Source organism: Galeopterus variegatus, unplaced genomic scaffold (genome assembly GCF_000696425.1).
Source record: "Galeopterus variegatus unplaced genomic scaffold, G_variegatus-3.0.2 Scaffold46, whole genome shotgun sequence".
NCBI classification, from domain to species: Eukaryota; Metazoa; Chordata; class Mammalia; order Dermoptera; family Cynocephalidae; genus Galeopterus; species Galeopterus variegatus.
The window spans coordinates 1,279,836-1,307,585 of record NW_007726157.1 but is presented as its reverse complement, the minus strand read 5'-3'; the positions used below and the strand labels follow the sequence as shown (position 1 = coordinate 1,307,585).

The window sequence follows — 27,750 nt, the reverse complement described above, 5'->3', positions numbered from 1 at the left end:
TAAAAGGATCATTCTTATAAAAGAGGCTTGCTATTAATGACTTTCAAGGGAAGAAGATAAGGCACTACTCCTTAATTTAATTATTTTATAAATTCTTTCACATATCTGCGTTTTTGAAAAAAAATAAAAAGATAACTAAAAGGCAGATTTCTTTGTCTTAAGAAACACTTACATGAAGTTGCAAGATGCTAAAATTTGACTTGACAGGACAAAGTTCCCAGGTCTCATTCTCTAAGAACATTCTCAGTTCATCAAGCCGTGTTCTTTAAAGAAAATGAATACTCCAAAACGTAAGAAAAGTAAACTGCACACAGAATTGAGGAAATGAAGTACAATACAAACAATTACAGGTTTACCATCATGATCATAATAAACTTTGAAAACCCACTCAGATGAACACAGTAAACACGAATATTTACTTTTACTTGTCAATACCTTATCATTCTCAGGAAAAAAACACTCTCAAATATTTACGAAACTCTTAATATTTTAACTATATTGCAAAAATAATAAATGTGTATAAAGAGATGACATCTTTACTAAGGAACTAAACTAAAAGTTTGTCCCTACTCATGTACTTAAAATAGCCTTAGCTAATCATATATCAATGCCAAAACACAGAGGAATAATTTACAGATTATATGCAACCATAAATACAAATAAATGCTTTATGTTAGGCAGCATAGAACGTAACCATACTTACTAAACCACAAATCAAGATTATTATCACTCTCTGAAGATATTTAGCTCAGTGTCTATCGCTACACCGCATGTACAAATTAAATTTAGCAGGAAGGTACCACAGTCATCCCTTGGGCGATTGGTTCCAGAACCCTGGGGACACCACAATCCATGGATGCTCAAGTCCCTTGTATAAAATGGCACAATATTTGCAAATAACCTGTACACATCCTAACATATACTTTAAATCATCTTTAGATTACTTATAATACTTAATACAGTGTATATGCTATGTAAATAGTTACTTTTTATTTATACTATTTTTACTGTTGTACTGTAATTTTTTATTGTGTTTTTTTCCCAAATATCTTCAATCCACTATTGGTTGAGTCCGTAGATGTGCAACCTGAGGCAACAGGCTGACTTTATATACCCAACATTCCACTAATCACTTATGTCATGCTGATCTCTTCTTTCTTCAATGCTATTGCTCTATCTATCCTGAGGAATCAGCACATTATATAGGCAGTCCCAGAAAAACAAATCCTTACTTTCTATGCCTGTCCTATTCTTCTCCTTCCTACCACAGCTAAGATGTTACTACCATGCTAAAAACAAAATCTAGATTTGTTTTCCCCCACAGGTTCTAAAATAAAGAGGCAATAAATAGATGAATCTATGAAAAGCAGGAATTGCTGCAAATACTGGAGTTAACAGACAAAAGACTTTAAGATAATTACTCTAAGTAAAATAGAGAAAAAGACATACAAAATGAAAAGAGAATTTCAAATAACTAATAAAAACAAACAAAGGAGAATCAAATAGACATTCAGAATAAAAAGATATAACTCAATTCAAACGACAAAATGTATGTAAAGGATACAGCTCACAGTCTAGCTTATGTGAAGAAAGGTCTAATAAATGTTAGCTCTCCTCTCAATTTCATGTTGCTTTAAGCATACACACTGCTATATGAACATTCTTTCCCACCTTCTGCCTTTTTAAAGTTAGCAGTGATTGTCTCGCAAAGCAATGTCGTATACAATCTTGGCTTTATAGCTAGGTTCTGAGTAACAACACGTCCTCTCCTCTTGAAGGCTTCTTACTCTTAACAGGCACATGCTCTCAAGCACTTCTTCACTGAGTGCTGCCTCCACTGATTTAACTTCCTTACTAGCTCACAACCTATAAATGCAGGCATCAAACAGTGGCCAAATTCTTTCAGTGAACCCTTATGTAATAATCACCTTTTACCCATAAAGAAATCAGTTCAATACTTACTTCAATATTTTGAGCCCCTAAAGAGAAAGAATATATTAAGATTTACAATGAATAAGTAATGAGAACATTTTATATTTTTGATAAAAAATCCTTAACCATCCTAAAAAAAGCTACAAAGAACATATTCATTCAAATTCAAAAGTAATTGTTTTAAATTAATGTTATGAGATTAAGCAACAGATAAAAGTATTCTCATTACCTAAAGAGGTCTTCATATTTTATTACAGTTCTTACCTATGGTAGTTCTTGAAATAATTGACACTTTGTTTTCTAATAGATTCTTGCAAAACTTCAGACTTGCTACCACAAAATTCTTCTCCAACTTGCATCAACCTAGTTGGACAGAAAGGTTTATGTAAGATACAGCAACATTCTTATACAGAAAAAAAGTCCAGGTTCTCTTTTTTTCAAAGATAACAAAACATAAAAATTTGGATATCTGAAAAAATTCTAAAGATCACATACACTTTATGGCTTACAAACATCCAAAGGGCAGAAATATTTAAACACACACACAAAAATTCAGCAGCAATTGGACTATGAATGTATGATTGTCTTCATATCAATGAAGAAGCTATTTTTTTTTTTTTTTTTTTACTAATTCATGATTTCTTTACATTGGTTGAATGAATGAAACTAAAGATAAGAACTCAAACACTACCTGCTGATTATATCCAAAACAAAGATAAAATCATCATATTTGAATATAGATAAATCAGTTCCAAGCAAGTAGGTTTTTACTTTTAGCTGAACATCCTGTAAGACAAAAAAATGAAATAAAATAAAATAATCCAAGTAAACCCAAAATATAGAAAATAAAGTATCAGAACCACATATTCTATAGTTACAGATTAAAATGAGACAAGAATAGAATACATTCTTAACTTGAAAAAGAATACCTGTTTTAAGCCAATAGCCAACATCCTTAAGGGTGATATAATAGAGACAATTAGATGAATATCAGATACAAATCAGTAATAGCCACAATTATCACTATAACAACATAGTTCTATAAACTTCTATCTAATGTAAAACATACACGCATACAAGATAGGAAGAATTATATCCTCATACTGAATAAGAGGATAAAAATCATCATTATTTATGCATGAGTTGGTTGGTTAGAGAACCCAAAATAATCAACTCAAAAATAATTAGAATAGGATAACTACATGAAGTGACTATGTACAAGATATTATATAAAAATTGATTGTTTTCATGTATACTTCCCATAGCACCTTAAAATGGAGAGATTCCATTTAAAATAGAGATTAAAAATATAATACTCCAGGAATAACCTCAATAAGAAATATCAGACCTATAAGAAAAAACCAACAAATCTAATGAGATAAAAAAGAAAGTGAGAAGAAATTTCAATAAATTGACAGTCATGGGACTGAATGGGTGACTAGTGTAAAGACAACAATTTTTCCAAATTAAAGCATAGGTTCAATGAAATTTTAACCAAAATCATAACAAAAACTTTTCTTATGACCAACTATTCTAAAATTCACCTAGAAGAATATGAAGCAATAATCGCTTTTCTAAAAATAAAGCTTTGAAAAGATGGAGTAAAAGTTATCAGTAATGTTGGAAGATCTGTACTACCTATTTTAAATATATTAAAATACTTTTTAAGAATGCTAACAATATAACACAGAAAATGTAATATAATATATTATAAATATATTATAATAAAGCAATATGATACAGAAAAATCAAAAGACTAGGACAAATAACCCAGAAATACTGCATACATATATACATATAAATGTGTATATGTGTGTGTGTTATATATATATATAAAAACTCTTTTCTGATTATTTATTTTGTGACACACATTATGCTAAGAACTTTACATATTATTTTTAATTCTATAACAGCCCTGTTGAGCAGGCATTTATTATCCCCCTAGGAGAAGAGAAACTAAAAAGAGATCAAGTAATTGCCTAAGCTTACATGCCCAGTGAATGACAAAGCTAAGCCTTGAATCCAAGTCTACCTTCCTTCAAAGTCTGCTCCTTCCACTGTACTTTGCAACAAGGAAGCATCACAAATGAAGAGGAGGAAAAAGGTTATTCAGTAAGTTGTAAAGGGAAAACTGACTAGATTTGGGGGGAAAAATTCTCTTTTCACATCATACATCAAAAGAAATATAAAAACATTAAATAAATGTTTTTGTATATTTTCAAAAGATAAAAAATTGGAAATTTTAGATTAATTCAATAATGCAAAAATATTTTCTAAGTATCCATTAAGTGTTCTAGGCAGTATTCTAGGTATTAAGAATATAGCAGTTAATTAACAGTTAGGTGAATATTTATAATTACCAGATAAATATTTAGTAGAGCTTCACATGACAAAAACCGTTTAAAGAATAAATGTAGCATGTGAACTCACAATAGGACACAGGTTTGACCTCATAAAAATGCTAACCATCTGCATATTGAAAATAAAACAAAAGATAGACAAAGGATTACTCATTATCATACAAAGCATTTAGAATCTATGAAATAAATTAGCAAAAAAAAAAAATGAGCAAATAATTTACATAATAAACCACAACAATTAATAAATACTTAAATGGTCAACTTCTTTTTTTTTTTTTTTTTTTTTTTTTTTTTTTGTCTTTTGTCTTTTTTCCGTGTCCGGCAACGGATCGCAACCCTCAGTGTTGCCCCCGTACCGGACCGGGGACCGGCAACGGGATCGCAAGCCTCGGTGTTGCTCCCGCGCCTCGCTCAGCCAGTGAGCGGGAGCCGGTCTGTATGTGGGATCCGAACCCTCGGACGGGAGCGCCACCGCGCTTCCCAAGCGGCGCACTATCCAGTGCGCCACCGGGCTGGCCCGAACTTCTTTAACTATAAGATAAAGTACCTCCCCCTCCAACCCAAAAGAACAAATTTTTACATTTATAGGAGACACAACTAAAATATGAGCCAAACACACTAAAAAGAAAAGGATGGTCAAAGATTTACCAAGCAGATATAAACAAAATAAACGCAGGAGTAATAGTAATAATACCAAGCAAATTAGAATTCATAGCAAAATGCCTCAAGACGAAAGAACTATTATTTTAATTAATGTAGGGAACTACATACAGAGAAGGTAATGTGGTTAATAGCATTTCAGCATCAATCAATATAGCATCCAAATATAAAAAGCAGTTGTTAGAAGTAAAAGCCTGACAAAACTACAATCATTCTGGTAAGTTAGAACTCCTCCCTTAGAACTGTACAGATCAAGAAAACAAAAAACATATAGGGATATAGATTAGAATAATCTAATTGTTGCTCATTTTCCTGGGACCAATCCGCACTTTGCCAGCTGAGGTGTGTATGCTTTATTTTGTGTTAAGCTTATGCTTAGCAAGCAGCTGCCCACTCTCTTGAGCCAGCCTGCACTCTGTACTAAACTTTAAGTGTGTATTTCTTACTTTTGTGTTAAACTTAGTGAAGGCCCTGCTCAGTCTCTGGAGCTAGGCCGCACTCTCTGTGTGAAATCTGTATCTCTTATTTGTTACATTAAACCTGTTCTTATTGTCTACCGTGACTCTGCTCTTGAATTCTTTCCTGTGGCGGAGTCAAGAACCTGGTAAGAGAATAGGATGGGTTTAGGCTGGGTCTCAGGCCTCCCCAGACCCTCTCCTCCAAGTATCATAAGTGACAAGTCAGTCAGGAGAGTGCCCCTAGTAGCTAGGATTTTCGCAATGCAGCCATGTGCTCAGTGCTCTGCCTTGAGCCACTAGGGTCCTCCTTCTCTGCCTGATCCTGGACCATGGGACATGAAGACTTACTCTGCACCCGTCCCCTTTCAGCATCGTAATCAGGTATGGGAAACTCCTTCTCCCACATCCCAGTGGATTCCCCACTATGATACATTCTAGTTAACTGAAAAAAGTTTAAGTTTGAAAGTTTAAAGAAAAAGAGGTTAATTTATTACTGTAATAAGGCTTGGCCCCAGTATATGCTGGGTGACCAAGATGTTGGGCCTAAAAATGGAACTTTAAATTTTGATAATATTTTACAGTTAATCTTATTTTGCCAGGGAGAGGGGAAATGGGATGAAGTGCTTCATGTACAGGCTTTTATGAAACTATTGAGACAGTAGGTTAAAAGAGCATAAAATCTGTTTGGCTCATGATCTAACTGCACCCTCAAAATTGAGCCCAGACATTTTAGATGACCCATTATTGGGAACTGTCCCAGGACAGCCTCAGCCCCAGTGCCTCAGCTGGCGCTGGCTACACCTATTTCCCAACCGTCGGCACTGCCAACATCTCCAGGCAGTTCAGGCTCAATCTCTGACGGGGTCTTTAGCTCACCTCCTCCAAGTTCTCCCTCAAGCGCCACAGACACTTTGCCTTACCCCACTATCCCTGTTGTGTATTCTCTAATACGTGAGGAAGTGAGCCCCACTAGCACTACTAGGAGCAGAGCTTCTTACCAGCCCCCTAAGGGTAATCTTTGCCCTCTGTGTGAGGTGGCTAACAGAAATGGGGGAACCATCAGAGTATATGTGCCTTTCTCTATGTCTGATTTGGCACTTGGCAAGGAAAAGTTTGGATGTTTCTCAGAGGACCCACGGAGGTTTACTGAGGAGTTGATAAAATTAACCATGACTTATGATTTGACGTGGCAGAACTTACAAGTCCTCTTATCCACCTGTTGTGGATTTGAGGGAAAACAAAGGATAACAGGAGCGACCCAAGAACATGAAGATAGCTTAGCTGCCCAATGTGAAGGCCATGCCATTTTCCGGGCAGGGGAAAATGCCATCCCAGAGGCAGATCCACAATGGGACTATCAACAGGGATCTGCTGATTTGGAACACAGAAATCATAGGATAACATGCATAATTAGAGGGCATGAGGAAATGTATGGTCAAACAGGTAAATCATGAAACTGGATGCGTGAAGTCACCTAAGGGAGAGATGAAAACCCAGCATGATTCAAGGTTGCCTACTGAAGGCAATTAGGAAGCACACTAATACTAACCCTAATTCCCCCAAAGGGAAAGCCCTCCTAGGTCTGCATTTTATCACTCAATCAGCTCTTAAAACCTGGAGGAAACTCCAAAAAGCCACCACAGGGCCCCAAACCCCAATGAGTCAATTACTGGATACAGCCTTTGGAGTATATAATAATAGAGAACTGACTGAGGAGGTAGTAAAAGCCCAAAGAGGGAGGCAGAAGGCATAAATGTTAGTGGTAGACTTAAGTTACCTGCCCCCTTGGGGTCACCCATCTCAGGACTCCAATTATGGAAGAGGCCCTGGGAGGTCAAGCCCTAACCAATTTAAAGTACATTCTACAGAAGCAGTAGGGCTGGCCACTGGAAGGCTGGCCCCATATGCAGGAGGGAAGGCCAGTGGAAACGGGACTGCCCCCAAGCCCAAAGAGGGCCTGAGACTCCTGAGCCAATGATGGCTGAGAGGGCAAGTGACTGATGGGACCCAAGACTCCCGACTGCTCCTCATGGGTATCTGACCATCTCTCCAGTAAAGGGTAAAAATGTCAGATTCTTAATTGACACAGGAGTCTTATTCTGTTCTAACTCACCACTCTGGTCTTGTTTCCTCTCAAACCTGCACAGTGACAGGAACACAGGTAAGCTCAGTTTAAAAGATTTATGCTCCTACTTAACCATTCTTTCAAAGAGTTTATATTCTCCCACCAGTTTCTAGTTATACCTGAATCCCCTATCCCTTTGATGGGTAGAGACTTGCTGACTCAGTTAAGGGCCACCCTCCATCTAGCTGGAATAACCAGCACAGGGGAAAGAGAGCCGCTATTAACATCTTTATGTACACCTTTGGTGGCAATAACAACTACTAATAAGATATCAACTCACTTATTATCTTAGGTAGATGCCCAGGTATGGAAAACCAAAATACCAGGGAGAGCTCTAAACGTGCCTCCTTTTCAAATTGCCCTGAAGGAATCTACCATTTATCCCTGCAAAAAGCAGTATCCAATTAAACCAGAGGCAAAACAAGGGCTGCAACCTTTAATCGATAAATTTCTTAAATATGGGTTACTAAAACTTTGCCAATCTCTATGTAACACTCCAATTCTTCCAGGAAAGAAGCCCAACGGAGACTACAGGTTTGTGCAGGATCTACGAGTTACTCACAATGCAGTAGTGCCCATCTATCCTCTTGTTCCTAACCCCCCCAACTATATGATTCTCCCCCAAGTTCTGATGGAACTAAGTGGTTTATGGTGCTGGATTTAAAGGATGTGTTCTTTTGAATCCTGATTCCCAGAACCTTTTTGCATTTGAGTGGACAAACCTCAAGACTCAGATGACTACCCAGCTCACATGGACTGTACTGCCTCAGGGATTTAGGGACAGCCCACATATATTTGGGAGCACACTGGCCAAAGAGCTCAGGCAGTTACAGCTAGAAAAGGGGATTCTTCTGCAATATGTAGATGACCTGCTGATATGCAGTCACACCAAGGAGGACTTGGATAGCAATAAAGTGAAAGAGCTAAACTTTCTGGCCAAGCATGGTTATAGAGTCTCCAGAAAAGGCCCAAATTTCTGCCCCAAAGGTCAAATATCTAGGGTAGTTATTAATACCAGGGACCCGGATGTTGACCTCAGAGAGGAAAAAGAAAATTCTGGCATTGCAGCCTCCTCACCCACACCAAAAGACAGCTTAGAGTCTTTTTAGAAAAGGCAGGTTTTTGTAAGATCTGGATCCCTGGATTTGGCCTAATAGCAAAACCACTTATATGAAGCCGTTAAAGGCCCAGATCACGAACCTCTGGTATGGAAGGGAGAACATCAAAATGCTTTCCAAACTCTGAAGGATATATCGAGCACAGCTCCAGCTCTGGGGATCCCAAATATAGAGTAGCCCTTTATACCGTATGTGGCAGAGAGGCAAGGAATCGCCCTAGGGATCCTCACCCAAAAACCGGGGAACGTACCTAGGCTGGTGGCCTATTTCCCTAAGCAACTGGAGACAGTGGCATCTAGCTGGCCTGGTTATTTAGAGCAGTTCCAATAGAAGAAGCCACCAAATTAACTTTAGGACATCCCTTAGAGGTTTTAACATCCCATCAAGTGCTAGTAAGTATTAGAGGCCAAAAGTCATCATTGGTTAATGGGTTGTAGGCTACTAAAATATCAGGCTCTCTTTCTGGAAATAGCAGCAGTAACCCATAAGGTCCGCCAGACTTTAAATCTAGTCATTTTGATGCCAGAACCAGACCCTGAAGGTGGTCTCACTCATTCTTCCGTGGAAACCATTAAACAGACTTATTCTAGCAGGCTTGATTTAAGGAATGAACCCCTCCTGAATCCAGAGGCTGAATGGTACACTGACCAAAGCAGCTTCATGGACAATGGTAATCGTAAAGCAGGAAATGCAGTGGTTAAGTCAATCAGAGGTCACTGAGGCAGAGGCACTACCTCTAAACACTTCAGCCCAGAAAGCAGAGTTAATAGCTTTAGCTCAAGCCCTACATTTAGATAAAGGCCTTAGACTGAACATATACACAGACTCCCAATATGCCTTCCTGCTGCTACATGCTCATGGTGCTAGATGGAAGGAGTGGCAGTGTAATAACTGCCAGGTGTAACATAACATAACATAACATAACATAACATAACATAACATAACATAACATAACATAACATAACATAACATAACATAACATAACATAACATAACATAACATAACATAACATAACATAACATAACATAACATAACATAACATAACATAACATAACATAACATAACATAACATAACATAACATAACATAACATAACATAACATAACATAACATAACATAACATAACATAACATAACATAACATAACATAACATAACATAACATAACATAACATAACATAACATAACATAACATAACATAACATAACATAACATAACATAACATAACATAACATAACACAACACAGTACAATATAATACAATACAATACAATACAATATACAATAAAATATAAATATAGTAACTGCCAGAAATTCCCCCATAAAACACCATGATGAAATTTTAGAACTTATTGAGGTAGTGCAGGACTCCAAGGAAGTAGCAGTCATGCACTGCAGGGGACACAGAAAAGGGGATTCAACCACCATAAAGGATAATACATTTGCTGATAGAGCTACAAAAGCAGCTGCAAATGCCAAAGTAGAATTACAGGCAGCTTTAATTCCAAGCCCCCAGGATTGGCAAGTAACTCCACAATACAGTCGAGAAGAAACAGAGTGGGCTATGGCTCAAGACTATCACAAGGACACTTCAGGATGGTTAACAAGAGACGATAAGCTTCTCCTGCCCCAGAATATACAGTGGAAGTATTCAAACACCTTCACAATTCCTCCCATCTGAGCAGGGATCCTATGATTAAACTGGTAGAGCCGGCATTTATAGGCAAGGGACTCACGAAGACCATTAAGGAGGTAACTCGGGGATGTGAATTATGTACCCATAATCTTGGAATCATCCTATTCCTCCTCCCCTCTTAAAACCTGTTCAACATAGGGGAACACACCCAGGGGAGGATTGCCAATTGGACTTTACTCAGATGTCATCTGTTAATGGATTCAAGTATCTTCTGGTGATTGTGGATACCTTTACAGGTTGGATTTGGAGCACTTCCAACTCAGACTGGAAAGGTCATAGAGTCAGTTAAGTATCTGCTTAAAGAGATTATACCCAGGTTTGAACTTCGTAGATCCCTCTAGAGTGACAACAGTCCTTCTCTTACAGCAAAATTCACACAAGAAGTTGCAACTGTCCTATGCATTCTTACAGATTGCACTCCTCTTGGAGACCTCAATCGTCAGGAAAGGTAGAAAAGGCCAATCACACTATCAAAAGGACCTTAGCTAAATTATGCCAGGAACCATTAGGAAAGTGGATATACCTTTTACCCATAGCTCTTTTGAGAACTCGAATGGCATCTAAAACTATCTTAGAGCTCAGTCCCTATGAAACGACATATGGTAGACCATTCCTAACATCAGATTTTCTTTTAGATAACAAAACAGATAAAATGGTCAGATAGGTCATCAACCTAACTCAGGTGTAGCAAGCTCTCCAGGAATTTGGGAACAAGGTGTTACATTTCCTGGACTCAAAACAACTAGATTCACCTATTTGGCCAGGTGATCTTGCTTTACTTAAAACTTGGAAAGACGGAATATCAGAAAGTCAATTGCAAATTAAATTGTCCACTCCAACTGTTGTGAAGTTACAGGGAATAACTAGTTGGGTTCATCTTTCTCGAGCAAAACCTGTCCTTTATGAGTCCTTACAGGGACTCCAGGAGGACGAAAGGACTCTATCTATTCTTCAGAACTGGTGGAAGGCCTCAAGTACCTACTCAGGAGAGAAAAGTCCTGGGGGATCGACTTCCAACCAGATAAGTGATATGGCAGATATTTTAGGTTTAGTAGTTTTCCTGGTGATACTATCATATTGCCATTCGGCTATTTTATCAGACCCCTTCCTTTTGATAAAGATTTATTCTGTCTGTGCTGGGTTTAGAGACTCTTGTTATGATAATGAAAATGGACATCTATTACCCAACCATCCTTCTTTTATCACTTAAAATGGCTTATGCAGAACAGGAAAACAATGACATAGTCTATGTCCTCAATTATAGGTAAAGGAAAGAATCTTTCTGATTGCTGGATATGTCATTACAATATCATGTCCAGGCAAACACGATAAGAGCATTCCCTCATGAAGGGGACATCAATATTACATTTCCGGTTTGGAAACCTAGCCTACCAGCTATTGAAATCCATCTAGATAATACCAGACCTATGATGTGCATGAACCGGACACCTCTCCACAATATCACATCTATAAAGGTAAAGCAAAAAGTTAATTTGCACAACTTTAGGTACAGTCTGTTACCCTTGTGGAAGTCCCTTGGTCTGGACTGCCTCAGCAAAATACCCAAAGACTTTCTCAGGTCCTTGCAGCCCAAATGACACACATTGGTGTCCTGTTAATGATACCAAGAACAAGGGAATCCCAGATACCAAAGATAGTTGTATTCTGTGGGAAGGATAAAGCATGCCCCTAGGTTCCTGGAAGGTAGAGTTTGGCATTCCCAAGGCAGGATTTAGCAAGAACATGAATTCCCAGTCAGGGGAACTGCTTTCCCCAAATGCAATACTTCTAATTCCCCTGGTTGGGTATTGCAAATAATTAAGGAATTTGACACAACTTCTCCCAAAAGGGCCTGTGGTCCATCAGGATACATCTTCTTATGCACAGACCCCTCAAATTGGGCCCCAGACTTCAAATACCCAAACGGAAGGTTTTCCTCACCTCTTAAAACAAGGACCTACCCATGTATACACAATGTAGTATTTACAGGACAATGCACATTAGGACAACTGACTCCTGATGTATATTTGCCTGTAACAAAATTTACAACAGAACACACAGGAAGAAACGAGCCACTGGCCTATTAGCCGGTATCAGGGCAGTTACTGGATTAGTTGCCCTGTGGGGAGGATTTGCACATCATGAAGCCACTTTACAGAATCTAACACGGTAGTTGAGTTAGCCCAGATGACTGGTGATGCCATACAAAAACTACAGGCATCCCTGGACTCTTTAGCTGGTGTTGGGCTGGACAATTGTTTGGCCCCAGATTATCTTCTAGCTGAACAAGGGGGAGTATGTGCTGTGATAAAAATTTGTTGCATATACATAAACACTTCAAGCCAAGTAGAATAAGACATAAAAAGAATATACGAATAAGCCACCTGGTTACATGAGTTTTATAATTATAACTCTCAAAGTATTTGGGAATCAAAAAAGAATTGGGCCGGCCTGGTGGTGCACTGGAGAGTGCGCCGAGGGTTCGGATCCCGTGTGGAGACCGGTTCCCACTCACTGGCTGAGCGTGGTGCGGGCGCAACACCGAGGGTTGCGATCCCGTTGCCGGTCCCCGGTACGGGCGCGACACCGAGGGTTGCGATCCCGTTACCAGTCAGTAAAAAAGACAAAAAGGAAAAAAAACAAAGAATTACATGCCCTCAGTCACTTGTTTTTTATCCTTGTTAGGACCATTAGTGGCCATTCTATTGCTTTTGATTTTTGTTGTCCCTGTATCTTTAACCTTCTTGTTAAATTTGTCTTTTCTAGATTTCAAAAGTTGCATGTGAAAATGATGACTCTACATGGCTTCTACCCTGTTCCAACCCAAGCGCCTGAAACTGAGCTGGGGCTTTCCATCAGGAATTCAGAGATTTCTATTCCCAGATAGGCAGGGCCTACAGTCCCAATCAGCCTGAAGCAGCTATTGAAGATGGACCTTTGCTTTCATCTTCCCTTAAGATTAAGAGAATGGAATCTCCGAGAAGGGAATAAGATAGGAAATGCTCAGTTTCCATAGATTCAGCTTTCAGGACACACCTCTGGGTTTCAAGCCACTCCTCAATGTCTCAATCCCCTCCTCTAGGCTCTCCCCTACAGAAGAGTTACTGTTGCTTGTTGGACATATTTTCAGTACCAACAAGAGGAGATTGAGACCACAAGCGGTGGACTTACGCAAATCCAACAGCTCGGCATGCTCACTAGAAAGAAGTCCTATAACTTTAGTAGCTGAGCATGCTCAGTAAAAGGAATTTATACAGGCTTATATGACCCCAGTGACTGAGCATGCTCAGTGGAAGGGAGTTTATCCTTTGAATGACCTTCCACTGGAGGCACTAAAGAGCAGAGAATATTCTTGAATATGGCTAGGGCATATGATAGGATTTGATTAATGAACATACCCTAAAAGGAGAGCAACTGAGCATGTGCAAGGCTACATTACATAACAGGGAACCACCCCCTTAGACAGCATGAATATGCTTTAAAAAGCAAAATTATAAAAGCAGAATCTTGGCAAAAGGCAGGGTTATTGCTCATTTTCCTGGGTCCAACCCACATTTCACCAACTGAGATGTGTTTGCTATACTTTTGTGTTGAGCTTACTCTTAGCAGGTGGCTGCTTGCTCTCTTGAGCCAGTCTGCACTCTGTACTAAACCTCAAGTGTGTATTTCCTACTTTTGTGTTAAACTTGGTGTGGGTCCTGCTCAGTTTCTGGAGCTAGGCCACACTCTATTATTTGTTACATTAAACCTGTTCTCACTTTCAAATAAATAAATAAATAAATAAATAAATAAATATTACAAGTTTGTTTTAATATACATATAAAACTTAATTCCCAATACAAAGAGGAAATACATGGTTATTTTTAAAATGCTACAGGAAGAACTTAAAAAGTGGATCACACACTAGGATATAAAGAAAATCTCAGATTTAAAAAAAAGTAGAAACAGTACAATCCTAATTCTCTACAGTAAAAGAGAATTGCTTATTATTAATAATAAGCAATTTTAAACTCATTTTCACATATCAAATCTTTAAAGATGAAAAAGAAAATCTTGGAAGACCAACACCTTCATATGATAGATATGTAAGCTCCATGAGGTCAAGAACCAAGGGTCATGTGCATACATAATTCTGGGCTCTAAGAGTAAGCTGAGTTGGATCCTTGTCCATGCCCTCACAGTATATATCCAATATAAACTTATCAAAAAATATAAGAAGCACTAAATTATAAATGTTAAGTGATTCTTAAGGAAATTTGTTTTCAGGATATATTTTCCTAAACATTTTTTAAAAAAATAAATCTTATAAAAGATGGCCATACTAAAAAAATCAGTCTAGAAAAATCAAAAATACATTTTAAAAGGCTATAACATGGTCACAGGCTCTACAGTCTTCCAAGGTTCAAAGAAGTCCAAAAAGAATGAGTTACTGTCAAAGAAATTACACTTTGATCTAGAAAAGAATAAATTTTAACAAATTAACAAATCTGATTACAACAATAAGCTACTCATCTGCAAAGAAAAGCTTAAGATACTGTTACAGACTAAATGAGTGTCCATAAAAAATTCATATGCAGAAATCCTAACCCCCAAGGTGATGGTATTAGGAGGTGGGGCCTTTATAAGGTGATTAGTGCCCTCATAAAAGAGGCTTGTGGGAGGGCCCTTGTCCCTTTCACCCTATGAGGACACAGAAGAGAGGGCACCATCTATGAACCAGGAAATGGGTTCTCACCAGACACTGAATCTGCCAGCACCTTGATCTTGGACTTCCCAGTCTCCAGAACTGTGAGAAATAAATTTCTGTTGTTGATTAGCTACACAGTCTAGGGTATTTTGTTATTGCAGCCCAACTGAACTAAAAACAGTTACATTCAGCCAATAAGTATATAAGATTCGCTCAAGACACCAAGATCGCTGACTGAGAAAAAATTCTTCATTTTATACTAGATTCTGATCCACATACATCACCTACTTAATTAACCCTTTCCTAAAATTAATAGAAAAGGAAATTTTAAAAACACAAGTAAATGAAATAAAAACAAACAAAATATCTTAATAAGAAAGGATAAATTTCTTTAGAGAAGCATAAATTTGCCAGGACTTGAAAAGCAAAAATGTAATCAAGGAATATAAGTTTATTTCCAAAGGAGATTTTCAAATTAAGACTTTTTTTTACTGCCACTTGTAGTCTTATATAATTGCCAAATAAATTACAAAATTTAAATTAAATGACAGCTTTGTTCCAAAGAAACACTAAAACAGGACTAAATCTGGAAAAAATACAAATACAGAAAATTTAAAAACAATTTCTAAAACTTGGACATAAAGGTTTTCTACTGCTTCTGTGGGAAATAATTTTTAAAAAACCAAACCTGCCATATTCGTGTAAGTCCGTGTTCTAATTTCTTTTTAATGTAGCCACGATCAAAATTAGTTTCTTCAGTAGCCATCACATTATTCCCTTCTGAAAAAAAAAATGGCATAAATGTTTAGATTTACTTCATCATGTTTTTGTTTTCCAAATAATTTCCATCTGGCCTCTCCTATATTGTGAGCCTATGTAAGGTATAGAAAACACATCCAATATTTATACAATCAAAACAATGTCAATAAATACGTATTAGGATCACACCCATTTGGTAAAATAAATAAACACAGATCATGAAATAGGAAATACACCTAAGACTACCCAGCTCGAATGTGATTGGAGCTGGGATTCCAGCTCAGGTAGTATGGTCCCAGAGAGTAGGTTCTCAATAGCCATACACGTCCTATTGTAAGATTATGTGACAGTATGTGGCCAGGACATTACAGGACCACTTAATCCAATTATCAATTAATATGCATGTTAACAAGAGTACAGATTGCAGAACTTCTCATGCAATAAGGTAATGATACATACAGTTTATGTTTTTCATGATGAATAATATTTTTATCCATTCCAGATAATCAATGATCTGCTTCAAAACAAAGCTCCCCCTAAAAACAACTGAGAATGCACATACACATTTGTATTGAAAAGACTACACCTTTGTGTGAATAAACTGAAATAACTGAGTGTACTATCATTTTGTTTTAGGCTACCAGGGTGCCCGTCTGGTAACTACTAAAAGGCCCTTGCACAGACCAGGTCCCAGATACATGCCTAGTTTAACTCTGTGCATTGTGAGAGCTTACGCCTTATTATATGCATGGTCTGGCTGTTAGGAACCCAGAAGCATAGGGCAGTGCACCTGAACTACAGCTTTAGAGTTTTATTTTGGAACATTAAAGTGAAAGATACCAAACAGCATCAAAGAGTATCACTACAGAGCTACAGCAGATGAATTCTAGAGTCCTCTTCAGCTTTATGAAGTTTCTGTGAAGAGTTACTAATTCCTGCAATTTTATTCCTGAATGTGAATACGAAAGGATTAATTTCAGATGAATAAATTACTTTTTAAAGTCCTAGATACTATTAGCTGACTGTTAGACTAATCAGAGGACCTGAATACTGTATTCTTAAAATTTACGGATTAAGGTCAAGAAATTTTGGCAAAGAGAACTGACTATATAAGGCTCAAATTGTGTTTTAAGTTGACTCAGTACTCCAAAGAATGTAAACTATTGGCTTAAAGCAAAAAGCAAGCTTCACCATGATGAATATATAAATACTGTCCCCTAAATTCTTAACTTATATCTAAAAGCATGTGTTAATTCTGTTCCAAACTTTTCCTTTAGTTTTTCTTTAAATAATGTACTAGAAAAGGAAAAGGAGAGTTGATGAAATGTCTTAACTGTCCACTGCTAGGAAAAATACAAAGGTTGCCAAGACAGGATAAGCTTTGTGGAAAATTGGAATCTCAGTGAGCCCAGGAAAAATTCCTCAAGCAAACTGAGATTAAAAAACAAAACAAAACAAAAACCTTATCTACATTTCATTATTATTATAATTATCACTTGATCCATTCCCTTTCATGATATTAACAATAACCAATGGAGGTACCTCATACTTTCTCTAAACTTTACTGCAATCCTGCAAGGTAGATGTGTTACTTCTCTGCGGGTTTTCTTTGTTTATTTTTTAGCCTACCATTTTAAGAAGCAAACTGAACACTCAAGAAGATAAAGTAATTTTTTCAAGTTCTCACCTTTGGAAAATGGCAGTGAAAAATTGAAGCCAGACCTCTCAAATTGCAAAGCCCATGATCCCAGAAGTAACACAGAGTTGAAAATATAAGGGTTAGGTAAAAACAGTCTGGCCTGAAATCTTGGCTCAGTGCCCACCCCTCTCTCTGCTTTCTCCTCTTTCTCTCCCTTCCTTTCCTTTCCCAACAATATTTCTAAATGGATGAAAATCCATCCATAAAATTTCACTCTCATTTTTTGTTTTCTATATTTATGACCTTCTTATGAGTCAAGACAAAGATTAATGTCTTCTAAGCTAGTGAAATCAAACAATGAGATGTAAGTACTTCCTCCACCCACTCAACCATAGACACCAAGCACCCTGGAAATTAGAAGTTATTAAAATAACTTGGTTGAATAGCTACATTAAATTATAAGTATACAAAAAAACTTGTGCAGTATAATTTATTTTAAACAAAATGCTGATAAAATCATTTATTGCATTTTAAAGTATTTTGAATACTAAATATTAGCTATTTTTCAAGGATAATCACTTAAGATATAAAATTATACAAATGAGGCAATTTAAATAGAATGCCTAGTAAATATATTGATTTCTCAAAGACTTGTTCTTATTATTTAGCTGACTATACCACAGTTGTATTTTCCATTCAAAGACGAATATTTTAACACTTATTTTTAATATAAAATTGTAAGTCTTGCTGTATTTTCAGGAAGGAAAGTATGACTATAGTTAATTTATAGAGCATGGTGCTGCTGATAACACCAAGATCAAGGGTTTGGATCCCTGTACCAGCCAGCTCCCTGCAGCCCCCCAACCCCCAAAAAATTACACTTTGGAAAGACTACCAAGGACCTCATTACAGTCCCACTAAACTCTCCAGAAGGGACGATCAAATGCCTAAGTCTTTCTGTAGCAGTCAGCACTAAGACTTATAAGCACAAAATAAACACACACAGCAAATAAACAGAATCTAGCTTTATTAATACAACTTGAAAATTAGCAAAGTAGACTAATATTGAACATTAAGCATTTCATAGTAAATTTGCAGACCAATATCTTACCTAGTTTACAACTAGCAATATTAAAGAAATTAATTAAAAAAAACAAAAAAAAACTCTCCCAATAATTCAGTCCTAAAGCCATCAGCAGTCACTCCTAGAAACTGGTACTAGCTGCCACTTAAAAAGTCCTTTGGTCCAGTTAATTCCCAAAGTTAATGGTGCTGTTATAGAAGCTGAATCATTTCCTTCGCTGAACATTTAACCTATAGTTACTATAGTCCCTAAAATCCTAATGGCATGCCTGCTCCTTTTCTTTCTTCTTACTCTAGAAGTGTGGCATGTTTATAGTTCAATTTAAAAAAAAAAAAAAATCAAAGTAATCTCCTACCAGAAGATGAATCGGTATCCTCATTGTCATGCTTTTCATGCCATTCCATAGTCCTGTAATAGCTGAGCATAACTTCCCACAGTGCTTTGCACAGGTCTGCAAGGCATGGAATATAGCTGTCTGGTGTAACGTGCTTAAGAAAATGAGAAGAGCCAATTTTTGAATTATTATGTTTAACACTTACAGTTAATCACAATAAAATGTTATGTTATTAATCAAATTCATTAAAAATTTAAGAGATAACTAAGCAAATTTCTCCCACTAACATATCTAAGGAGAAAATTCAACAGTAAGAAAATTTTTTTCAAGTAATTCTCATTTCAACATGGCTTTTTAGTACCCATTAGGAATATCAGTCCATTTACTGCAAATCAAATTGTAGTCACAGAACCATAAAGTCTATAAGAAATTACTGAATTAGTAAATGTTCTCATAAATAGCAGCATAAACTTCCCCAAATGTATTTTTTCAAAGACATGCTTCTAAACATGCAAACACAACTTTATATTTATCCTCGGACCTGAGTCACAACTTACAAAAATAAAGTTGGATTTACAATTCAATCATTTGTGTAAATTAAGTAAACACCTTTGACAATCTCTAAATTCTTTAAATCATACAGATACAGATAATCTATATCCAACAATAACATATTAAAGTAATGTTTTACATAAACAAGGCTATGAAAAATATGTGATCCCAAATCTTATCCCTAATGGAAATGCATGGATTTTTTTCCTCTCTTTCCTGTGTAAAAACAATCAGTGTGCCACTCTGTCCTTTTTCTATTCTATTTTGCAGGCATATTACATATTTTGCATGTCATAATACAGCATTTGCTTTATCACTTGAGATTTCTAGCATTTCTTTAGTTTGTGATCAATCTACCAAGACTGATCATGCTGATAAAACATTGAAAGGCTAAGACTCTGGTGTAAGTAAGCTCTCCAAGGTAAACAGCTAGTTCTAATAAGCTATAACACGTATAGCTACCATGTGATTGGTGCTCAGGATGTCACAGTTGGTAGTGGTCCTCTTTCAAAAAGCTTTTCTCCCCATAATGATCTCTTCCTCCTCTAAACTCCTCATTTACTAAAACATCTATTTAGCAATTAATAAAAGTATTAATTTATAAGACTTAGAACACTCTCATGTTAGCATGTCAAGTCTTTGAAATTAAATTGGGAAGTAGTAAAATAAATCTTATAAAGTCTATTAATACAATTCATTCTATTAATAGGTCTAAGGAGAAAAACCAAACGACTATCTCAAAAGATGCTGAAAAAAAACCTTTGACAAAATTCAACACCCATTCCTCATAAAAACTCATGAGAAAATAAGAATAAATGGATATTTCCTTAAGATGAGGAAGCTCTAAGTCATAACCACTGTGGCCTGGAAAAAAGCAAGGATGCCCCTATCTCCATTACTATTTAACAATGTTCTGGACGGACCAGCCAATGAAATAGAGAAAACAAGGAAAAGCTAAAGAATAGGAAAAGAAGAAATAAAGCTGTTTCTACCTTACTATTAATTTACATCTGGAAATTTCTAGAGAATCAATGACAAAACTAAAACAATAAAAGAATTCATCAAGGTAGCAGGTTATAAAATTAACATGCAAAAAATAATAGTGTTCATATACAAATAATAACCAATTAGAAGATATACTGAATGAGAAACCTCCACTTACAATAAGAAGAGACAATATTTTTAAGAATAAATTTAACAAGAAATTATCAAAAACTCTATGAAGAAAACTATGAAAAACTCCTGAAAGACATAAAAGTAGACTTGAACAAATGGAAAGGCATTCCTTACTTTTGGTTAGGATGTCTCAATGTCATCACAATGTCAGTTCTCCCTAAGTTAATTTATAAATTTACTGCGATACCAATAAAAAAGTCCAGAAATAGATCCAGCCTTGTATAAAAATCTGGTGTACGATAAAGACAGCATCTCACATCACTTAGGTGAAGATAATCTTTTTCACAAATAGTGTTGGGACAACTGGATAGTCAGTTGGAAACAGATAAAATTAGATCCACTCCTCACACCATACACAAGAATAAACTCCAAATGGATAAGAGATCTAAATGTAAAGAACAAAACTATACTAGCACTAGAAGAAAACATAAATCAATTCTTCTCTAACTTTGATATAGGAAAAGCCTTTCTAATTACAACTCAAATTCAGAAGTAATTAATAAAAACAGAATTTGCATGGCAAAAAAACACTATATGCAAAGTCAAAAGACAAATGACAAATTTACAACATATATTCACAATAAAAAACTAATAGCCCTACATTTATAAAGAACTCTTAAAAGTTTAGGAAAAAAGACCAAAAATTCTATAGAAAATTTGGAAGAAGGCACATGAACACACTTCTCAAAGAGAGGTATGAAGATGAACCTTAAAAATGAAAACACATTCAACTTTATTTGTAATAGGGCAAACATAAATATAACTACAATAAGATACAAATTATCACCTATCAGATTGGTAAAAATTTTAAAGCTGACCACTAAGATTCTCTCCTCAACCAAACTCTATCTGTGTTCCTCTTGAGCCCTCTTCTCAATGAGGCCTCAAGCTTGGCCTAAAAATACTTGAACAAAACACTAATACAGTTTCTAATGGCTCAAGGCTGCATCCCTAGGATGACCCTAGCACTCCTTAAAGTGCCTGCCTGAGAAACTCAAGGCTGCCAAAAGAATTTACTGTTTGTTCTAGCTAACACCTGAAAGGCCCCATTCTCCCAGCCTCTGTGGGAGGGGAGGAGCCTAACTTCAATAGGCACCAGTTGGCAAACCCAGATAGGTTTCACATGGACCAACCCCCTTCTCACTTTTTGTAATTCATCACCACTTCTGTGACTTTACTAAGCTGCCAATCACCCCACTTCCTATTCCCTCATTCTCCCTCTAAAATGTCGTCACCCCTGTACAAATCGAGGTTGAGTCCCTACTGCAATAGTATATTACTAATTAAAATCCGTCTTTAGCACTTTAGCATCTGGCTGTGTTTATCTCTGACACCATGTACTCTGTTGGCAAGGCTTGAAGAAACAGGCACTCTCATACACTGCTGGTGGGAACGCAAAATGATACAACCCCATTCCCAAGAAAGGGAATTTGGCACTATCTAACAAAACTACATGTGTATTTTCCCTTTGACCCAGCAATTCCACTTCCAGGAATTTTTCCTGAAGATATACCTCAATGTACAAACACATATGCACAAAGTTATTCGTTAAAGGATTATCTATAATTGCAAAGTATTGGAATCTATCTAAATGTCTGAACAAAAGAGATTGGTAGAATAAACTATCATTCATACACACAAAAGAGTACTATGCAGTTGTGAAAAAAAGTAATTTGGGGTAATTTCTCAGGCTTATTTTTATAATTGCTACATTTAAAATGAACCTGTCTTAGTTTTTTTTCCTTGGTTTATTTTTACCACATCATTTCACCTAACATCTGTTATACCACACACATAATGAAAACCAATATCGATGCACAAAGTCAGAGTAAGGCTAGAAGCAGAGGACAAAGAAAAGCAAAAATCACAAAACATGCTGTGCTGCAACTCAGCAATCATTCACCCAAATAAAGGCACTCCTCTGCAAGTCAATTTTTCTAACTTTCATAAACTCAACTTTGCACAAACTTATATCATGCAAATAAATTTAATCTAAGTATCCTAACATTCTTTCTGGTAGATAATAAGAAGGCAGAGTTAGTCATATTTTTTCCCAAAGAACAATTACTGCTATACAAATAACTGTGTTATAGTCCACCAATTAATTTTTATTACTCCTGTCACAGTTTAGCAAACCAGAATATTGAAACTTAGACCTAAGACCTACTACCTTCTATTCTCCATCCAACCACTGTCTAGCTACATTATTTGCCTATTTATTCGAGGAAAAGGAGGTCCTTTACTATGTTTTCTCTTGAGGATTTGCTGAAATTTAATGGGTTTGAATAAGATATAGACACAGAAATATGTATGTAAAACGTTTTCAAAAAAAGTTGAAATTATGTAATGAAGGTATATAATAAGTTCTTCTCACTAAAATGTGCAGTGTAAATAATTAGCAGATCTAGTTAAACTACTGCGTATGCCCAAGTCTCCCAAAAGAACCCAAATATTATTATCTTCAAATATATTCATATACACAAACATAAGACTATGATACATTCAGCACCAGATAACAAGATAATTCTTGCCTAAGTTTACATTCTAGAATAGAAACAAATGTAGAGACCATTTTACTAAATACATACAAGTACAATAAATAGTTTAAGAAAAAAAGGCAAGGTAGGGTAAATTAAAAAATAATAACAATAATAATGCTTTAAGTAGAATTAAACCCAGATACGTTAATCTCTGTACTTGAAGACTTATTGCTGGCAATAAGTTAAAAGAGTCATTTCATTTTAAAATTGGACCACTCTCCACTATACCATGCAACCAACTGGTATCAACTCTAACAGGGGCAAGTTCTTCTCATGCTTTAAATACCATATAACTAAAATCATTTGCCAAATGTATTTTCTAATTACTTTATAAAATCACCTCCAAATTTCAAATAGAGAATCTAATTACACAGACAAGCACGAACCATAACCAAGAAATTCAAAGAAACCAACATATAGGCAAATAACTGCATAAGTAATCAAAAAATAAAAAGTGGGCCAAGAAGAGGACTTGAATTTCTGAATTAACAGCCCATACAACTTCCACTCAGACATTAGTTCTTCATAACTGCAGAGCAAAATCGAGAGACCAAGGCAAGGAATTGAAAGATTTAGATTTAGCACTCTAATCACATCCTAACAAACATAAAGGGAACAGATGTTTTGGAAACCTCACAGAAATTCAAAACTCTCAGTGCCTTCCACCAGCCCACCCTCACCCCCACCCCCCACCCCCCCCCCGCTGCAACACTGATAGATGGGTTTCAAAAAACAACAAAGGGGGCCGGGCTGTGGCTCACTTCGGAGATAGTGGTGCTGATAACACCAAGGCCACAGATTCAGATCCCTATATAGGGATGGCTGGTTAGCTCTATTGGGAGAGCGTTGTGCTGACAACACCAAGTCAAGGGTTAAGATCCCCTTACCCGTCATCTTTTAAAAACAACAACAACAACAAAGAGTTATCAGTAAGAACATTAGCACTGTGTGCTCACATTACCATAAACTGCTGGGGACTCTCCTCCTTATCTGACTCGTATCTGGAAATATGCTGCTGGTCAAAACAGCACTAGGCCCAGGGAGCTACAAACACCTCTGGGGGATGCTGAACTCTAGATCTGAACAAGTGTCTGGGCCACACAGTTACAAGATCCCTCCAATCTCTAATTACTTCTGTGCCAAGCTGTACAAAATATAAATATCTTAATTACTTTCTAAACCATCAGAAACCAGAAAGATGGTACTGTATAGCGGAAAGACCACTGACCTGGATGGAACACGTTCCAGTTTGAGGCCCAATTCTGTGACTGACTTGGTCATGACTCCTGCATACTTAATGTTTCTAAACCCCAAGAGTTAAAGCAAATCATCTAGAGTCTCTCTGAAGCTTTAAAAACTATGACTCTCCATAGACAAAAATATGCATATGCTTCTAACAAAACTTTCCTCATACATGACTGTATTCATTCATGATTTAAAAACACAAATATATCATGAGGAAAACTAGTCATTCTCATCTGCCAAACACTTTATCATTAATACAAAATATATATATATATATATATACACACACACACACACACACACACACACACACACTCATAAGGACATGTAATATATGATATAAATGATCCCAAATTGGAACTAAGTAACTAGCACCCATTAAATTGTGAAACAGAAAATTCTCTTTTAGTACCATTCTCAGGTTTTTCTAATTGCTGTTAAATAGTCTTAATCAAATAGATAACTTTATACTATAAAAGCAAAGCATGTGTAATCAGAATATATAATTATCTGTCAAAATTTCAAGTGATAAAATGCTGTTAACCCCTTGTGCGGAGATCACAAAAAAGGGCACTATTTAAATATATAAAAACACTATCAAATTAAGAATAGGCTTTTTTGACAGGCTTCAAAAATGGTTTTCTACCAGTGAATTTGTATCAGTAAATTCTCTATCAGTACAATTTTCTACAAGTAAATTGCTAGTAGCTGTGTCCCACCTCTAAAAAAAGGTTGGCTCTTTAACTTTTATCCATAATTCCCCCCACCCCACCCCACCCAAAAAATCACCCAGCAGTCAAATTACATTGATAGTTTTAAGAGTTCTTAGACTTGGGACAGTAGAGAGACCTTGCCATATCCAAGCCAGTTTCAAGTGCATAGAAAACCCCTCCACTTCTAGCTAAGAGAGGGAAAGCTGGTTACCCAGATAACTACAGCCCAAAGCATGTGCTCCATAGGCACTTATTAGTCTCAGATGCATTAGAAACAACCAAACAACCAAACTAAAATCCTGTTAGGCCAAGTCAGACAATCTGGCAATTTCACCTGCCCTGTGCTCTCCTATTCATGCCATTGCTCCTACTTTCTCTGTATTTCTGGATCCATCCACATACATTGTTCCTGGCTGGTTAGCTCAGTTGGTTAGAGCACAGCCTTATAACACCACATACATTGTTCCTGTTATGCCTGTTGAAATCAAAACCCAACTCAAAAGTAGCCATCTCCTCTTAACAATAAGGTACAGTTTTTCCATCCTTAGAAGCCTTAAAGAACCGTATTGACCACTTTGACACCTTATGCTGTTTAAACTTTTCTTACTCTACCTCTAATCATGACTAATGCAATCTTACTAGATTATAAACTCTTCAAAGTGTTATTCATCCTTGCTGAGCTGAAATGATTACTGATTAACGAAGTTGAGTAATGACAAGGAAACTGGTTTACACTTAGCAAGTCAGAGTGCTAAGAAAATGGAGTCTAGTGTCTTCTCCAGCACCCATGAAACAGTAATAGTCTAGCTTTTCACTTTGAAAACAAAATAAAATTTCAGACCTGTCACAATTCTTGACAACCCAGAAAGTAAATGGCATGGGAAAAGGAAGGGATGGATAAACTTTCCCTACCTATCTTTTGATCATTAAGTTTTAATAATAAAAATTTCCAAAACCCACTTTCTATTTTACCTTAAATAACTAGAAATCAATATTAAAATTCACATATGAGAAAATTAGATAGGCCCTATATACACATGATAATAGTAAATCTGACAGATGAATTCCTAGTTTATTATAAAACTGACCTGAGCAAGCCCTCAAGTAAATAGTAATATACCTTGAAATGATAAGGTTTCTCTCTTCGACCAATATTCAGATTGGTTGCATTCAGCAAGAAAGAAAAAGCCCACTCACCTATCCAAGCCAATCAACCAAATTAACCTCAACAATCAATGAAATGTCCCATGTGTTCAGGAAAAGGGATAAATACAGACACCACTAATGAGGAGTGTAGATTGAAACACACTTTCTAAAGGGCAATTTTGAAAATACAAACAAAAAATCCTTTAAAATGCAAAACCTTGACAATGTAATTTCATTTCTTGTGACTTATCCTAAAGAAAAAATTAAAGATGTGTGCAAAGATGCAACTTTAAGAATATTTACTACAGTGTTGTTCATAATGACAAAAACTGGAAATAACAAAAATACCCAAGAACAGGAAAGTAGTTAATTAATCTGTAGGATCTCTTACACTGAAATACTGTCAAGCCATTAAAAGTTATGTGGGTAGCATATTTCCTGAAATGAAAAATTATTTATAACATAGCAAGCGGGAAAAAAATGTTATAAGACAGCATATACAGCTACTTTTAAAGGCTATCTGCTTATATATATGTAAAAAGAACAAGGTTTGCATGCAGACATATATAATTTTTATTTTCTTTTTGCTTATCTGTCTTTTTTAACAATATGCTTTAGCTGTATAATTTAAAATATGTATATTTTAAGAGTAAGCATCATATTAATTAATGATTGTTTAATTCGAGCAACTATTTATATAATTTATATTGTCTAACTATGAAGAGTGTGAGTGACATAAAAACATACATAACAGACTAGTTTAAGACAGAAAACAGAAAAAGGAGAAAGAGGCAGTTAATTCTATAGAGAATCCAGAACAAAATGAGTATCCAGAACAAAATGGGTACTACACAAAATGTGTACTATAAGAATTAAACTTTAAAAGCCTAGAAGAACGAAATATTAGACTAGCCTTTAGTTTTTCTCTGTATGATCTACACATATAAAGCACCTATAAAAGTGCATGGCACAGAAAAGTTACTCAGTATGTTGGTTTTCTTTCCTTCCCACTTAACCTAATCATATTTGAATTGTGTCAACACTACACAAATTGGAGACAAAGATAGAAAGCCAATTTACTCAAGAAACATTTACTAAACACCTCCAATGTGCCAGACTCTGCAAAAACACAGATTGAAATGATTTCGAAAGTTCTTTCAAAAAATCACTATATTTTTCCAAAAGTATTAATGCATTATCAAGTTTATTTCAAAAACCGAACTCAAAGCTCATTAAAAGCATTTGGCAATGAACAACTGAAAAATGGCTCAAAATATTTTAGCCAGGGCCGGCCCGGTGGCGCACTGGATGGTGCGCCGCTTGGGAAGCGTGGCAGCGCTCCCGTCCGAGGGTTCGGATCCCATATACAGACCGGTTCCCGCTCACTGGCTGAGCGAGGCGCAGGAGCAACACCGAGGCTTGCGATCCCGTTGCCGGTCCCCGGTCCGGTACGGGGGCAACACTGAGGGTTGCGATCCGTTGCCGGACAAGGAAAAAAGACAAAAAAAAAAAAAAAAAAAAAAAATTTTT

The 27,750-nt window shown here is 36.3% G+C and overlaps 1 protein-coding gene across 1 annotated transcript in view; it reads right to left on the bottom strand.

Annotated features, from left to right (window-relative positions):
• Positions 1–27,750, bottom strand: part of CCDC132 (coiled-coil domain containing 132) — a 121,419-nt gene that overhangs the window by 49,245 nt on the left and 44,424 nt on the right. Inside the window, exons 13-17 of the mRNA XM_008572376.1 lie at positions 18,870–19,002; positions 15,721–15,812; positions 2,624–2,718; positions 2,197–2,295; positions 173–263 (exon numbers count right to left, since the gene is read on the bottom strand). Of these exons, the coding sequence (XP_008570598.1) occupies positions 173–263; positions 2,197–2,295; positions 2,624–2,718; positions 15,721–15,812; positions 18,870–19,002 (510 nt within the window). The remainder of the gene's footprint in view (positions 1–172; positions 264–2,196; positions 2,296–2,623; positions 2,719–15,720; positions 15,813–18,869; positions 19,003–27,750) is intronic.